The sequence below is a fragment of the Venturia canescens genome, chromosome 11 (assembly GCF_019457755.1).
Source record: "Venturia canescens isolate UGA chromosome 11, ASM1945775v1, whole genome shotgun sequence".
Classification (NCBI taxonomy): domain Eukaryota; kingdom Metazoa; phylum Arthropoda; class Insecta; order Hymenoptera; family Ichneumonidae; genus Venturia; species Venturia canescens.
In genome coordinates this window covers 8,828,138-8,845,394 of record NC_057431.1, presented here as the reverse complement: position 1 = coordinate 8,845,394, position 17,257 = coordinate 8,828,138, and the positions used below count along the sequence as shown (strand labels likewise).

At 45.2% G+C, this 17,257-nt stretch overlaps 1 protein-coding gene across 1 annotated transcript in view; it reads left to right on the top strand.

Moving 5' to 3' along the window:
- Positions 1–9,523, top strand: part of LOC122418416 (neurogenic locus protein delta-like) — a 37,900-nt gene extending 28,377 nt beyond the window's left edge. Inside the window, exons 5-6 of the mRNA XM_043432592.1 lie at positions 1,049–1,109; positions 4,054–9,523. Of these exons, the coding sequence (XP_043288527.1) occupies positions 1,049–1,109; positions 4,054–6,082 (2,090 nt within the window). The 3' untranslated portion in view covers positions 6,083–9,523. The remainder of the gene's footprint in view (positions 1–1,048; positions 1,110–4,053) is intronic.
- Positions 9,524–17,257: the final 7,734 nt, after the last annotated feature.

Here is a 17,257-nt window from a genome sequence, read left to right as displayed (position 1 = left end):
GCGGGACGGAGGACCACGGAGATTCCAAAGTCGTGGATGCACCCGCATGTGTGGCCGGAGCGATGCCAAGGTCACTCCCGGTCGCACCTTTTTCTCTTTTTCCCCCGTCCGATCTTCTTCGTCGTTCTTACGCCGAGTGGGTAAACCACCTTCAACCCCCGAGTTCGAAGCCTCGCAGCGGCCAGCGAGAGCGAAGAAACGCCGCAGAGAGTCCGAGGAGGGAGAGAGAGAAACGGTGAAATAAAAAAAAATGAAAAAATCGTGGAGAGAGCGAGCCTGTGGCGACGTCGGTGCGCGATAGCTATCAATACCCGTTGGCGAAGACTGGCTCGAGGGTGCTGAGACCGGGGGGGGGGGGGGGGGGGGGGGATTCGTATCTCGGATGCTGCGAAAAATTAAGAAAAAAATGCCCACGGCTCGATTGATTATGACGCGATGGCAAAAGTTTCCGAAAATCCTCGATTTGGAAAAAGGAATGAGAGAAGAGCGTGGATCGAAAAATGCGTAAACAAGTATGAGAGCGCAAACGGCTCGAGGGAGACTTTGGAATTCTTCGGCTCTCCTCGCATATCTTTGCAAGTTCCAGCGCCGCCATTCCCTCGCCCGTGCAATTTTCTCTCGTCTCGATAGCGACGTTCTCTCCGCGGCTCGCGCGCGCGCGCGCTCCGCATTGATCCCAAACGCACTTACGAAGGCGTAAGAATCCGAGACTTTAAGGGCGCGCGGGAGAGGGGGAAGAAAAGTTTGGGGTTCTCAGCGCGAGTCCTCGGTTTCCCCCCTGAGGCTGGCTCTGTCTCCCGTCACATTTATCGTTCCCCGGGGACTTTGGACACGGAATTCCTCGTGGATAATGTGGCAAGGTTTAATGAAAATGGTGGTCTCGAAAAGAATGAAAATTCCTGCGCCAGCTCCTGCGAAATATGCCGAGGTCTCTTCCTCGTACGTTCGTCTCTGTGTGTGCTCGGCGATGATGCTGCCTCGTGAGGTACGCGATCGACCTCTCATGGAGAGTTGCCTTAACCTTTGCCTTTTTTCTTTCTCGTTTCAGCTCGCTGCTTGCCCGGATGCGACGAGCAACACGGACACTGCACACAGCCCAACGAGTGCCTGTAAGTATATATTTTCTCGCTTGTACACGCTCATCTCGAGAGCCTCCATATACACCTTAGTGCCTTAATCTACAGCTATAGAAGCGAGCGAGAACCACCTTGCCCTACCGAACTCCCCCGGCATTCTCCCTCGCGCACTTGTTCCTCACACATTCATATTTGCTTCGTGCAAGCGTTTCTTCTTCATGGCTGTCCGGCGGGGAAAGGGGGCATGGTCGGTGCGATACGCGGCAACGAAAGGAGCTCATTGGCCGAGGGAGGAAGTCTCAACGCGCGCGGCGGAGTCTCCGAGGTTAACTCACTTTCGAGGCCCTTTGTCCGCGATTTTATTAGCAATTATTCCGAAAACGGCGGACTCGAATTCGATCGAATATTAACCGGGGAGGTTTTTCCCTCTGTCAAGGTTTCGCGGCGTTTCGAAACTCCCTGGGAATATCCTTCCTCCGGGGTGTCTTCGAAGCTTCCAATTTTCCCGTTGCACTCGGAGCTTCCTCCCTCGGCGAGAGTTCGCCCGGGGTGCCTGAGTTGGCAGCTTCGAATTCAAGACGATTCAAAAGTTCTGGCCGGCTTAGGAAAATCCGAAGGAAGGAAGTAGAAGGGAGGATCGCGGAGGGCCGAAAAACGAATTTTCCTCCTCCGATTCGCAGGTAGTAAACGGAAGCCAGAGGCGAGGAGGAGAGCAGTGGCAACGCGATAAAAAAGCTCGTCGATCACGGAGCGCCGATGGAGGAACGTTTAATAATAATACGTGTCGTAAATTTGTCTCGTTGTCTCGGCTCGTGGATCGGGGAAGGGGTCGGCGCGGGGAGGGCCGAGGGTGACGAGAGCCTCGGGCCCCCGTGTTGTTCGACGCGTTGTCAACGACGAGGACGAGCAATGAAAGAGAGGGAATAAAGAATGGTAGGGAAAAGGCGGTGGCCCCCGGGATACGAGGATGCGGCGAGGTTGCGGAGTGAGAAGGGAGGAAGCGAATGCCGTGGGAGCAGCCGTGGGATCGGCCCCCATTCGAATTACGTGAAAGAATCGCGGACGAAAGCGCGCGTCCGATTGAAATTTCGGAGTCTATAGCGCGCTCCCTCTCGCCGGTTCTCCATCTTTATCCGTGGCTTCTCTCGTGTGCGTGTGCGAGTGCCACCGGGAGGTGGATACGCGCGCGCGCGCGCACACTTTCGAGTCGGTCTCGCGAGCCGGCCGTTCCTCCGTGCACACGTGGGAGAGCCGAATACCGATGAACGAGCCGATGCACCGTGTGCTTGGGACTCGCCAGTGGCGTAGGCCCCTCGGCGAATTTCGTCAGGATGGAAGCGACCCCGGCATTTATTAGGGAGCTGCCGGAGCTCTTATCTCGGAGGTGAACGAGCTCGAGGAGAGCTCCTCGTTAGCGCTCCGAGAGAGTCCCGTTGCTCTGTGCCTGCGCTCTCGAAAGCTCTCCCCGGGGCCGCTCTCGACCGGGATGCAGCACAGGGAAAAGCGCAAGGATCCGGAGATGTGCGCAGACGTCGCAGTATCCTCAAACTCCTCGGGAAACGTCAGCGAGAGTGGTCGAAAAAAGAGGGACCGCAGGAGCGAGAGGCCGAAAGACGCGGAGAGGCACCACAGGGCGAGAGAACGGCGCTGCCTGTTGGCGTCTCCCTCGCTCCCTCCTCCCAAAGAGCCTCGTGCACGCTCGCACACCGGCTTTTGTCCCGCTCGAGCGTTCTTCCCTCCCCTTCGTCTTTGTTCCTCCGGCGCGTCGTCGGGCTCGCGCTGTCCCGCAGCGCCGCCGCAGCCTCGCTCCTCGGTATTAGTGGCCAGCGCGCACAGGGCCCTGCTCTCTCGCGCGCGAGAGCCTCGTGCCAATACACACGGACACGTACGTCGAAACGTACTCGGTGAAGAGAGAATACACACGTACGAGCACACATAGTTGGCGTAACCTTTCCTTGACCCGCATACTGAACGGCTGTGCCGTGTGGCTCGAACCGTGGGAACACTGCCTCGACGACTCATCCCCCACCTTCTCTCGTTCGCTGCTGCTGCTGCTGCTGCTGCTTTTGCTCCTGCTCTCCTTCTCTCTTGCTCTCGAGCCTCCGCGCTGCTGCTGGGGCGCACCGACTGCGAACGCCGGCCTGCCCTCGGCCCCTCCGCCGGCTCGCCTAACCTCTCGTCTCACTTTCACGCTAGCCAGGCTGTGTGTGTACGAGCGTCCGCCTCTCTCGATTCTCCTTTTCATCGTCCTTCTTCGTTTCTCTCTCTCTCTGGCTTCATCTTCGCTACTTCACCGCGCGAGTGTTGGTCCTCTCGGCCGTTTTGCTAACTATACCTCGAGCTCGCTCGCGCACGCTCACCTCTCCCGGCCGCTTGCCGCCGCCGCCGCCGCCACCTTCGTCAAACTCCAGCCAGCGATAAATGTGCGCGCACGGAGACTCGCACCAACACGATTCTCGAGAGGATGCTTTCGAGGTTCGAACGCGGAGTCTCCGTACCGGTGAGGAGCCTCCTTAATTCACGGTGCTCTTGGCTCCTCGGCTGCCTCCATCGGTCTCCGGGCCTCGCGCGCTCTTTACTATACCCTCGGCCTTTCGTCTCCTTTCCTCCCCCCGGAGACACGGGGGGCCCGGTCACCCGTGCAGATCCCCCTGGTGGCGAAGAAGAAGCGAGCGTTGCCCGACGATCGCGTTTTAAATCCGAGAGGATCTTGTGCCTCCGGCGTCTCGGCCAAGTCCATCGACTTTCCTCATTCCTCGTCCGCGCACTATTCCAATTCCCCCCCCAAGCTTCTTCGACTCGCGGGCACTGGTCGCGCCCACAATTAGCTCTTCCGCTCGGGGGGGGGCTCGTCCTGGCAGAGTCCTCTGACGGAGGTTCCTCCAGCAATTGGATCCCGGTAGGGTAGCGCCCCTCAGCGATCGAATCGAGGAAGCAACGGTACTAAATCCATCGGCTCTTTTCTGCTTGCTTACAGTTGTCACAGCGGCTGGGAAGGTGCGTTCTGCAATCAGTGTCAAAAGTATCCTCTCTGTCGGCACGGTAGCTGCGAGAAGCCCTGGGAGTGTCACTGCAACGTGGGCTGGGGTGGTCTGTTGTGCAACCAGGATCTCAACTACTGCACGACTCACAAGCCGTGCATGAACGGCGGCACCTGCTTCAACACCGGGCACGGGTCTTACACCTGCTCGTGCGCTCCCGGTTTCACCGGTGACAAATGCCAGACGGTACTGCTCGACTGTCGCTCGAGGCCTTGCATGAACGGCGGTTCCTGCAGCATGGAGAGCAAGAACAGCAGTTCCCCGACGGGCCTGGGTGCGTCGTCCTCGAGCCACGCGGCCAGCGGGAACGAGCACAACGGCCGGAACTCCTCCTCGGGCACGGAATTGGCGAAGCGCGTTTACCAGTGCGCGTGCGCGCCAGGCTGGCGGGGTCGGCATTGCGAGATCAGCTCGCGCTCGTGTCGGGACTCGCCGTGTCTCCACGGGGCGACCTGCAGCGACGACTCCCTCAAGGGCTACGCGTGCGAGTGTCGACCGGGGTACTCGGGAACCGACTGCGAGACCCAGGTCGACGAGTGCAGCCCGAATCCGTGCAGAAACGGGGCTACGTGCACGGACCTGATAAACGAGTACCGGTGCGCGTGCCCGGTCGGCTTCACCGGTCAGCATTGCGAGATAAACGTCGACGACTGCCAGGGCGACCCTTGCCTGAACGGTGGGACGTGCGTCGACCACGTGAATCGGTTTCGTTGCCAGTGCGTGCCCGGCTACGTGGGTCGCTTGTGCCAGGACAAAGTGGATTACTGTTTGGCCAAGCCGTGCGCCAACGGCGGCCAGTGCATCTCCGGTACCAACGACTATCGGTGCTCCTGCCAGCCGGGCTTCACGGGCAAGGATTGCAGCATCGACATCGACGAATGCCGAAGCTCCCCGTGCCGGAACGGCGGTACTTGCAGAAACCGGGTGAACGGCTTCCAGTGCGAGTGTCCCGAGGGCTGGCGGGGTGAAACCTGCCAGGAGGAGGGCTCGGCCGGAGTCGCGGTGAGGACGCAGAGCACGAGCGGGGCCTCGGCGCCCTCCGGGGCGAGCTCCTGGTCCGGCAACCTCGCCAGTCCCTCCGCGGAAGCTCGCGACGCCGGCCTGACGACCGAGCACGTCGTCGTAATCGCGACCCTCTCGACGGCCGTTCCGGCCTTCGTCCTCGTAGCCGCAGTCGCTGTAATGTGCATGAAGAGGCGACAGAAGCGCGAGCAGGCCCGCGCCGACGAGGAAGCGAGGCTCCAGAACGAGCGGAACGCCGTCCACAGCAGCATGAACAAGCGCGCCGGGACCAACGGCGCCGGGTGCAACGGCTCCTCCAACGGCAACGGCATCCACGGCCCCAACGCCGGCGGCATGCCCAACGGACTCCTGGGCGTTACCGGCCTCAACGGCGGCGCCCTCGGGAACGGCGGCTCCAGCCTCGTCGGCAGCACCGTCGGCATCAACGCCGGCGCCGGCGCCGGCGGCGGCGGCGGCGGCGGCTGTTCCCTCGGCACCGGCGACTCCCACATGATTAAAAACACCTGGACCGCGAACAAGAACGTCAACAACAGCGGGAACAACGCCCGGGACGAGCTCGACTCCTCGTTCGCGAACGACAGCGGCCTCGACATCTCCTGCAACGGCTACAAACCCGAACCGGTTATCCAGGACTGCCGACAAGGGCGAACCGCCAAACAATTGAACACCGAGGCCGCCGCCCACCGGGCCTCCCATCACTTCCACAAGGACAAAGACATGCTGGGTGTGAGTGGCCTAGAGGTCAAAAGGACTTCGGTGTACGTCAGTAGCAACGCACCGGAATCGTGTTGCAACGAGGCCGCACTCATGAAAAGGCCAACGACTTTGAGCGAAGGCGGGGGGGGCGGGGGTGGCCCGGACACGGGCTGCGGTGTTTACGTCATAGACGATCATTACAGACACGACGCCGCGCTCGCCGCAACGCTAGCCACCGAAGTTTAGTCGAGCTTTTTCTTCTCTCGTTATTATAATTAAGTCACGTTTTGTTTAACCCGAACTTTATTCGAAAGCATGGAAACACGGACACTTACACGACACACGCCCCGAGAGCGTTTATTTAAGCTTACAGACTTGCGAGCCCGCCGCCGCTCCTCCTTTCATCTTCCTACTTACGCACACACACACACGCGCGCGCGCGCGCGCGCGCGCACTTACAATCTTACGTGGAAAACAAAACTTTATACATATGTATATCTTGTATATGTTGAGAGCTGCGAGAAACATTGAGAGAAAACGAGAAAACTAGAATCGCGTACTCCGGGCGCGCGGACAAAAAAATTAATAAACTAATAAGAAACGCGAATCGTCGCTGAAACGCGTAGACGGCTCATGGCCGCCATTTTCACTTGCAGTTTCACTCTGTCGAACCGCCACTCCCCCCCACCACCGCTGTCAACGTTTTTTTCATCGACGTGAAGTTGCCGCTGCGAGGCTTTTTTTTACCCAAGTGACAACTTCACGGCTACTACGTGACCACTTTCAAGCTCGAGTGTCCGTTGCACTATGCCTTGTCAGAATAACCCAAGCTCGAGGAGCCCCAGAATTTCACTCCTGCCGGAATCGGATATCTTGGCAGAGCTGGGAATTATCAAATTTACGAGAAACACGCGGTTACGAAGACTCAAACTGCAACGAAATTCGGCGAGCCGTGCACCGGTGAAAATAAGTGAGAGATGCTGTGTCGGCGATTTCACGCCACCCCCACCCATCCCCCCCCCCCCCTGCCCTTTCCCACGATTTCCTCATCTTATAAAAAAAATAAAAACTCGGTTCCCCCGATATGAAGAAAAAAGTAAAGAGACGTTTAGGTATTTAATATTATCATGCTCGAAGCAAACCTTGTACAGAACTAATTTATTATTATTGTTATTTACTATTATTAAGATTGCTATTATTATTATTAATGATATTATATCGCATTATCATTGTTCCAGTAATATACAAATTGTACGCACGACTGACTCCCTCTCTCGAGGGCCAATGTGTAGGGTGACGAGATTGCTGCGTGTGTCCGTGTACCGTTTGTTTTGTATAAGTGTGCATGAATGCCTGTGCGCGAGGAGAAATAGAAGTTTCTTTTTTTTGCCAGTATAAATACGGGGAAGCGGGATAAATCGATCGACCGATGGCCATTACCGATGAGATAAATTGTTATGTTATACGTGTCATTTTCGTCTATATTATATTTTTTTCACTCTCATTCTCTCTCTCTCTCTCTCTCTCTCTCTCGCTCTCTGGCTCTTGGTCTCTTCGTAACAAGAGTGTTCTGGTTTGACCAGAGTCGTTGCGCCCGTGTCTCGCTGACCCCCGATTCCACAAAACTTCAATTTCGTCTCGATATTATTTCTACCGTTTGTTCGCGTTTCGAAAGGAAAAATGCCTCGGCGAGGTTCGAGAGTCTCGATTCGTTTGGCGACGTCAATTTTTTTCATTCTAACCTCAAAATCACGACGCGCGATGCCACACGGCGGAATACTTTCGATGCTATGTGGTGCGTCTCGTCCCGAGCAGTTGCGAACCGAGCCGACGTTGTCCGAGCGTGAACTCGGCGTCGTCTCACGATCACGCAGCGTTTACGTTCGTGTCTCACGGCGGACAGCCGTTTGGTTGGTTGGGAAAGATTTTAGCGAAACAAACAGCCATCAGCACCGTTCATTTATTCATTTTCTTTTGCCTTCGCTAACCTCGTCAAGAATTTTCGGACCGTCTCGAAACGTAAACAAATGAAGTGAATTCCGAGCACGAAATGAGATAAATTGAGAAAAAAGAAATGACAATTATGTGTTGTTATACAGAGCGCGATTTACGATTTATATGATTTTTAATTATTTATTTGTGATTATGAGAAATACTTGCGCCCCGAGCTGCCGCCGAGGCGAAAATAAGTGTGTGATTGCTGGTCTCGTGATAATGTTGATTAACATTGCGATTATTATTATTTAAATAATAATCATGACGGTATAATAAATATATATATATGAATATATGTATATATACGTATATCTCTGTATGTATATTTATATACTTGCATATTTGTGTATATAAATATATATGTGAATATATAAATGTGTGTGTGTACGACGGATTATGACGACGATAATGATAAATGATGAACAAAGATTCGATGATGTTCCTGTTAATTAATAATATTAATAAAGCGATGATGATGATGAAGATGATGATGATGAATAAAAACAGAAAACAAAACACATATTAAGACACGATTACACTACCAACTGAGTCAGGCTTCGGGTGAATTTTGCTGTGCGCGTTGAAACAAAAAATGACGTAGAATAAGGAGAGGAAGAAGCAAAGAAAACGTTCGGCCCGTGGAGGAGGCGCGGGCGGTGTGAAAAGAGCGATAATCAAAACTCGCTTTTTTCTCCCCGCTATGTTTACATTTTGATCTCAAAATTCCAGATTTTTCGTTTCGTAGCGAAATCATTGCTCGATCTATTGAGTTCTTTTTTTTTACTGCCTGTGCACGACACATACACACACACACACACACACACACGACAATTATTTAACGAAATATTATTTAATTGTAAACGAAAATAATATTAAAGTGGAGAATAAATGTTTATTTTGTACTTATTTATCTTATTAAATTTCAACTTCCTATTCCAACCGCAATATTTCGCTAAGTTTACGATCCTCGTCGTTGCGTCGAGACGAGACTCCCCCGGCTGCATCGCATGGACATTTTTTTTTTTTTTTTTTTTTTTTTTTTCAACACGCTCGCTTTCACGAATGAGTTACAATTATTTATCGCCTTCGATCCTGAAACTCCATTCTTTGACTGAGTGCTCAACATTCGCCCCCGTATTTTCTCACTCAAACATCGCGATCCACAGACACTGCTGGAACAACGATTATAATAATTGTTAAATATTCAAAAAAATTATTCTTCAACACACATTTTTCGTGATAGAATTTGAAGGGACGGTACATTGTGGAAACAAGAATAATATTATGTTTGTAAAGACTTTTCGATTTACACGTCCGTTACTTTTTCTCCTTTCTCTCTTTTTGTATAAACTAAATAAATTTGAAAATGAATAAATAATTAATAGGGGATGAAGAATATTTAAAATGCGATTACGATTTATGTAGAGACGATGAAAATATCACGCAGATCTGTATATTTGTAGTAGAAGTGTACAATTTAATAATAATATCGATGATCATATTATTATTATTATCGCTCTAACTATTAAGATTATTATTAATATTATTATCATTATTATTAATAATATTATTATTATTCAATATTATATTAATATTATTATTGTATCGTGTAAATAGATGAATTGTCAATATAAACGAGATGTCGAAGGAGAGGAGACAGTGAACGATTAATAATGATATAACTGAAATCAATATCTTGGCATTTATTATTTATTTATTTCAACGAATTCGAATTTCAACGGACACGCGAATTTGGAATGATGATTACTTCAGGAGGTAGATATTTCGTTGATCATTTGTTTATTTATACGACGCTGAAGTTTGCAACTTTCGAGTCCAACGAAATGAAGGAAAAAACATTTTTAATTGACCAATTGTTTTTTATTTTTCACGAAATATCGGTGCAGCTTGAAGAACTACCAATTTCAAATTCGGTATGTAACAAAATTGTCGAATTGTTGGAATCATTAAGGGGTTTTTTGTTTTTTTTTTACATCATTTCGTTGGACTCCAACGTTGCAAACTTCAGCGTCATTTATTTATTGATTTATCCCTGTATTGTTCTTTCATTTTTCGCATTCATCGGTTAATCTATTCGTCACTATTCATCCTGTTTATTCATTCTTCATTTAATATTTCATTTCACTGTTCATTAATCCTTTGTTCATCCTTCAATTCATGTATTCATCCATCATTAATTGACTCATCCATCAGTTCATAAGTTCCAACCATCATTAATTAATTCATCCATCATTCATCGTTACAACGAGAATCACGACAGCGAAGAATAATCAAACTTCGAATATGATTTTCCAGATATTTCGAAAGCTTCGAAACGAACAAAAAATTCAATATATGGCGCTCATCAAATTTGAAATGCTCCAATGAATATAGTCGCTCGAAAAACCAATCGACCCTTTCAAAAACATCATCCCAGCTCATCCCCAAGCAATTCTCAATACACAAAAAAAGCCCGAAATCCAAAATTACTGCTCTCCATCTCGCACAACTGATTGACGGAAATCGAGAAATATTAATTTTCGGCATATATTGAAAACTAACTATTCCAACTACAAAGCTGCTTAAAACTTCCATAATACACACTACCGAGGGTAAAACAAATTAAGGAAGTTGAGGCATTAGAATGAAAATGATGTCACCGCTTTTAAGGAGTTTCGGTACAGAAGTCAAAATATTAAGAAATTGATCAAATTTGGTGATAATGTTCTTCAACATCAAGTGCGAAAACTCAAATTTTTTCAAAATTTTCTTCTACTTAGTTATCCAGTAATTACGCATTAAAGCAGATTTCTCATGCCCGGAATGTATACCTATATATATGGAAACGCTATGCTTATACACGTAAACTTTAGTGATCAATTACTCGATAACTGTGTAGAAGAAAAATCTTAAAAAATTTGTGTCGTCTAATTTGGCACTAAAGAATATGTTCACCAAATTTTATAAAATTCTGAACTTTTTGAATTTTTGAATTTTTTTAGCATGGATTAGCATGGCAACATTGTATTGCCTGTACCGAAACTCCTTAAACCGATTGCATCTTATAAAGTGTAAAAAAAAATCAGTTAAATTTTCAGACAGTTTAGGAGCGTCGTTGCTGAGAAAAATCAATAACAATTTGGGCCAAATAACATGTAATCTTATGGAAGTCAAGACACATTCGGTGATATCTCCGTTAAAAATGATGCTAAAAATATGAAATTTTTTGGGCAACATGAGCAAGGCTTGCCGAATAATGTCAATTTTTTTCAGATTTATTAGGAGATTTGCTGAGATTATATTAATAATAATCTGTTTTCCCTGCAGTTTTTTGAGGCTAGGATCGTCACTGTTCGTGTTTTCGACTGAGCTTTCACCAGTTTTTCCTCTTTTTTTCCCCAACTTTTCTTTAAAGTGTACGCAACATTGCCAAACTGTAAACTGGCCTAACTTTTGAAAGGTACAGGTCATCACTTTTGGGTAAAAAAAATGACTGTACAGCCTCAACTTCCTTAACGGCGTCCTGCTGCTGCTGCTGCTGCTGCTGCTCCTCCGCCGGCTCGAATCTCCGCGTGAAAGTCTTCGCAAATGTATATACACCAACATAATACGGATCGCGTCCATAACTGTTCGTTAAATCCTCTCCTGCTTGTTCGTGCACATGGCATATATGCATTTATACCGATTCTACTACTCATCGAGTCTCTACCTCATCTTAACATAGTTAAGCTTCAATATATACACGCGCATGTATAGCGATAAATATATAAATACGTGTGTTCATTTGTTTGCAGGGTGTCACGAAAGTGGATTACGAAAAATCGGATTAAAGTAGAGCCAAAAACATAAAGTTAATTTTTTTTTCTTCACGTGTTTACTTTCGTGAAGAAAAATACTTTTGAAAATCATTTTTTATGACGACAGTGACGAAAGACCTGAAATGATTTTCATCACTTTTATATCGACTCGCGGGTACTCGAAAAAGTACACTTTTTTTCGTGTACTTTTATTGCTGCTTTGAACTAGGCGATCAGGCACCGCACATTTTTCCATTTCTCGAATTAAATCGAATTGGTAATGTTGGTTTTTCATTTTTATCGTGATATTTTTCGGATATGGCAAAATAATCGAGTTTTAAAATTGTGAGGGATGTTGTAATATTGCTTTATCGAAGTTTTGGAAAATTGTAAACGCACCCCGAACGGGGTGAGCCTCATTTCCGCCAGAAATTCGTCGCAATCGTTTTTTAACCACTTTATTGGTTCAGCGACATTTTTTTTCAACGCCGACTGAAAATCAAGCTGAAATTCTCCAAAAAAAAACCTTAAAACGAAGAGTCAAAACACAAAAAACCAAAGAAATATCGATCATTGAAAATTTTTAAATTACAACATTTCTTGCAAAAGTTTCCACAAAATTAACTCCAAAAATTAAAAAAAAACTGTCGAATAAACTGAAAAAATTCTCGTTTAAGAAAAAAAACCAAAAAATCGAACGGCCTCTCAAAGAAATAACGAAAATAGCAGCTGCCTCGAAAACGAATAAAAATCGAGAGAGTTTCCAAAGGACTTTTCTTCTCGTTGGAGGGCTTCGAATCGATTGGAAGAATAAAAAAAATCGACTTTTCGGACACCCCGTAGAATCGGAAACGATCGTACGTAGATGCACGAAAGGTTGGTGCAACTACAAACGCGTTACTCGCTTATTACATCTCCAGAAAAGCCATTACGAACGGCGTGCCATTGCATCGAGCAACGTTGAGACTTTATTGTCTGAATACAAATTTTTATGAAAATAAATGTGCTTGTGTATGTGTGTGTGTGTGTGTATAAAGATGCAGTACGTAAATACTTGGCTGATGGAATCCTTTCGAACGTCCGAGAGACGGAGCTCAAATTTTCCGGCAATCTCGACTCCCTTTTTCTTACCGTTTTATTCGAGGAGAAAAAATGCAGATGAATTTCAAGGTGATCGGGAGTCGGTGCTGCTGTTCGCTGAGCTTTCAATTAAAATTCATTTATTATATACATCGTGAGAAGTTCCCGGTGATATAATGTTCGTTCCGACACCTCATCGATCCTTCCAAGTCGTTTCGAAAATCACAGTAATATTTACGATTGTAATTTTATGGTGGAATATTCTTTGATTAACGAATTCAAATTTTCGGTATTTTTCATTCGAAATTGAAAAATTTTCACAACATTTCGTAACGTTTCAGGAACGAATTCGTTCAAATTTTTTTCAAATTTTATCCAACATTTTCACGAAGCTTTTCATATTGGAGTCGAAAATATCGAGAAATTTGCCAAATCTAGCTTAAAAATTTATAAATTTTTCAATTTTTTTTTTTTAACAAAAAAAAATGAAAAGCTGAGCCCCTTGCTGGAACGAGCAACTCGATGATTATTTTTCAATTCTGTTTTTCGGTTCCTTTTGGCTGGAAATTTTGAGTAAAAAAAATGCAGCGTCGTAAAATGTGCGTGCTAAATAAAAATTGCTCATTTTCTATAGAAGATTTTCACTCGCGAGAAGAATCTTCCGACGTGATTCAACTCGATAAATATCGATATTAAAAATGCCGGATCAGAGGCTTCGCGAAGCGAAAGCTCTGCAGATGTGGGAAATATCTGCAGATTAATGCACTTCCGAACGGTCGCTTAATACGATAACGGTATGCCTCGCGAATTTCAAGCTGTGCACGCACCTTCCAGATAAAAGAGACGAGGGGGGATCGTGCCTCAAGCAATTCTCTCATCTCCGTGGCAGGAATAATATTCTCAAAGCAAACGTCGGATCATCTGCTCTTCCAGTGCCTGGGATTTCATCGAACTAACTGAAAAAAATCGAGACTCGAGCGTCGAGGAGTTTGAGGGAGAGTGGGAGGCAGAAAAATGATGGGAAGAATGGAATTTTTCGATGATCAAATTTTCCAGTGATTTATTTCATCCATTTTCATTGTTTTTCCCAATATTTTTCATTATTTTTACTCACTTTTTCGAGCAGAAACAAAAAATCGTACACTCGACTAGTTATTTTTGTTTTTTTATGTGAATCGATGATTGAAGTTTATTTATCTCGACACCCAGCATCCTGATTTTTGATGATTTTAGATGAAAACGTGACAAAACAAACGCCGATGGAAGTTCAGCAATCGAAGATTTTGACTTTTTGACAGTTTGTACATATTTTGAAAAAAATTTGAGTAAATTTATGAGTTCCAGGTGCCAATACCACTCGTCTCGAAACCGCAAGAATCCTCAGTGAGTCTAGAAAAAAATGAGATTTTTTTTATTGAATAAGACAATTAAAAATGAGAAATACAATAAAAAGTATGAAAGCGTTGTTATTATTTGGTGTTGAATTGTCCAAAAAAAGAGAAAAATTGTGAAAGGATTCTCAAAGTAACGCAAAGTTCAGCTCGAACTTGTAATAAAAAATGAAAGAATTTTGAAGTATTTGTAAAAATTTGAAAATTTTCTGAGCATCTCGGAACCGAAAAAACGTGCATTTCCACGGGGTTTTAGAAGCATCGCTAATACAACAAATTGGAAAGAGTGTGCGCCAGTGAAGTTCACGGCTCTCAATCGCGACATTTTCCGAACGATGTGCGGCCATTTTCGGGTCAGAAATTTCGCCGAAGAGGCTGGGGTCGCCCCAATAAACCAGGAGTAATGATCGAGATGATGGTTGGACCAAAACTTCTGTGGATCACTGAAGTGGCAAGATAAATTAAAGAGAATGACATCGGTCGAAAGGAGGATTCCGGGATCGCCGTTTTTTTTTTAAATCAATAGAACCGATGAACCGCAACTTTTCTTCTCGTTTCCCACATTCTTATAAAACGTCAAAAACCATTCGGTGTCGGATATATCTGCGATAATTTGCTCGATGGTCCAATCAGGGGGAATAATTTCGACGGGATTGGTGAGAATGACGGAATCGGGATCGTCGGCGTTTTGGCATTTCCATTTTGCCTTGGGAATCGAATCCAGCGACGCGTTTCGCTGGCTCCGTTTCCGGATCCGCCATTTCTTCACAATATTTCCTCAAATTCACCTATGATGAGATCGTTCTCGATCCTTCGACTTTTGCCAGGATCGGCGAGAAGACTCGGGTTGCCGCCGCCTTTAAAATTGACCTTGGAACGAAATAAGCCAGGGACCGAGCTCATCCATGCACTAAATTCATGAAGATCCTCTTGAATATAAAATTTATCGTAATTCTCAGGAACAATCTCATCAGGATTGAAGAGACGAACGGCAGCTCGGGTCATTTTCATTCGTTCTCTTCCAAATGGCGCCAGGAATCGAGTTCAATTGATATCCGCTCATCCGGGTTGAGGCTTCGGTGTTAAGGTCCGCCATTTTTACACAATATTCCCTCAAGCTGTTGATCCGGACGTTCAGCGGTGAAAGTTCCTTTTCGAAAACCGGCAAGAACTTGTTTCTTCCATATTCGAATTTTCCTATGCTGTTTATTATGTGAGCAACTCCACCCAAGTTCCAGTAATGAAGCTTGTTCATTTTCTCCCATTCCTTCGAAGATACGAATCCATGGTTACAGTCCAACATATAAAAAATGCCATATCGTAAATTCGGAATAAACGGATGACACATTTTTGCGTCCAGTTGGGCCAGACTGGCACGGTAAATCGTCGGCAGTTCTGGCATTCTTTCCAGCCATTTTGGGACTGGCTGAGGCAGCTTCAAGTCTTCCAACATGCGAATTATCATGAGCCCTGTGCCGGGCGTCGATATCGGTAATTGACACACGACGCGGAATCCCTGACCGACGATGTTGAGAATTCCCTTTTCGCGTTTGGGACTATAGAGCTGACCCAGAATTTCCTTCCCGCGGGAATTTTCCTTCTCCCTACCGCGTCCACGTCTACGCCGCCGTTCTCCTTGCATTTTTCTCCGATTTCTCTGTTTTCATTGTGGAAATGGAGCTTCCGCGGTGTCTGACTTTACACGAACATTGTTTTGGTGCTTAAAACGAAAATTTTGAGCTCACCAGTCAACGCGAGTCATCGAAACAACGATTTCAGTTTTTTTATCCCATGCAAATATGTGGAAAACGATTTTTTAACAGAATATTTCTTCAGTAAAATCCGTTATTTTCAGGTGTTACAAACTATTGAAGAAGACATTAGTACTGGAGCGCAGATGAAAGTACGACTGTCCAGTTACGAGTATACTTACGCTGCCAATCTTCAGATTTTCTTAAATCGAGCCTGCAGGAACTCTGAATCCAAAAAAAAAAAATATTGACAGCAAACCGAACTATTAATCATGGGACGAAACAACGACAATTTTTTTAGTAGGCAAAATACGAAAATTTTGACATTTTTTTTTTTTTTTTTTTTTAATTTTATTGATATCGAAACAGAGGAATAGCAGTAGCACTGTAGCACTGAAAAATGAAGAGTTTTGACGAAGATTCTTCGCGTTGAAAATTTCAATTCGATGCTGTTTTCCTAAAAATCTAATCTCCCTTCACGAGGAATGACCAATCGATTTTGCGAAGTCGAGAATCTTCTCGGATGTTCAGAAAACGTCGTGGAAACTTTTTCACATGCTTTTTGACGATGAAATAAAAATTTTCGAATATTTATGCCAATAGTCAGTTAAGGATTGCGAGAATTAAAACCCCTGCAATGAATGATCAAAGATTTTCATAATTTCTTATAATTTTGTGACTTTTTTAAAAATTTTTCTCAATTTGAAATAATTTTTCTGAAATATCCAACAATTCCAAAAGTGTTTTTATCATTTTGACTACAAAAAATAAATATTAAGACTTTGAACTATGTATTTGAAGATCGGAAATTCAAATTTTTACGAATATTTACTCGTGCTGATCTATTACGATAATTCGTACGTTTTCTTATGCAATTTAATCAATTTTTTTTATCAATTTTGGACGCATCGATGATCCCATGATCGGAGGATTTATTTTTTAATTTCTGCTCTTAATTTTTATTGATTTTTATATAAGATCGGAAGTCCGAATTTTCACGAATATTTACTCGTGTTTATTTATTACGATAATTCATACGTTTTCTTATGCAATTTAATCAAATTTTTTATGAATTTTGGACCAAATCCTTGGGCATGGATGATCCCATGATTGGAGAGTTTATTTTTTAATTTCTGCTTTTCAGTTTTATCGATTTTTATTGCTACAAAACTGCGAAAATCTGTTTTTTTTTATAGGTTTGAAAAAAATCTGAAAATACTCATGTTTTCAACACCAAAATTTCAGTCACAACTCCAGGAATCTTAAATCATAAAAAAAAAATAAAGCAAAATTTTAAAACGAAGGAATAAATCGTTAGGCTCCAAAATTAAAATACTTTTTACGCGAATAAATTTGTTGTAATCATTCTAAATAAGAAAAAAATAAAAAAAAAATCGAGCTTTCAGA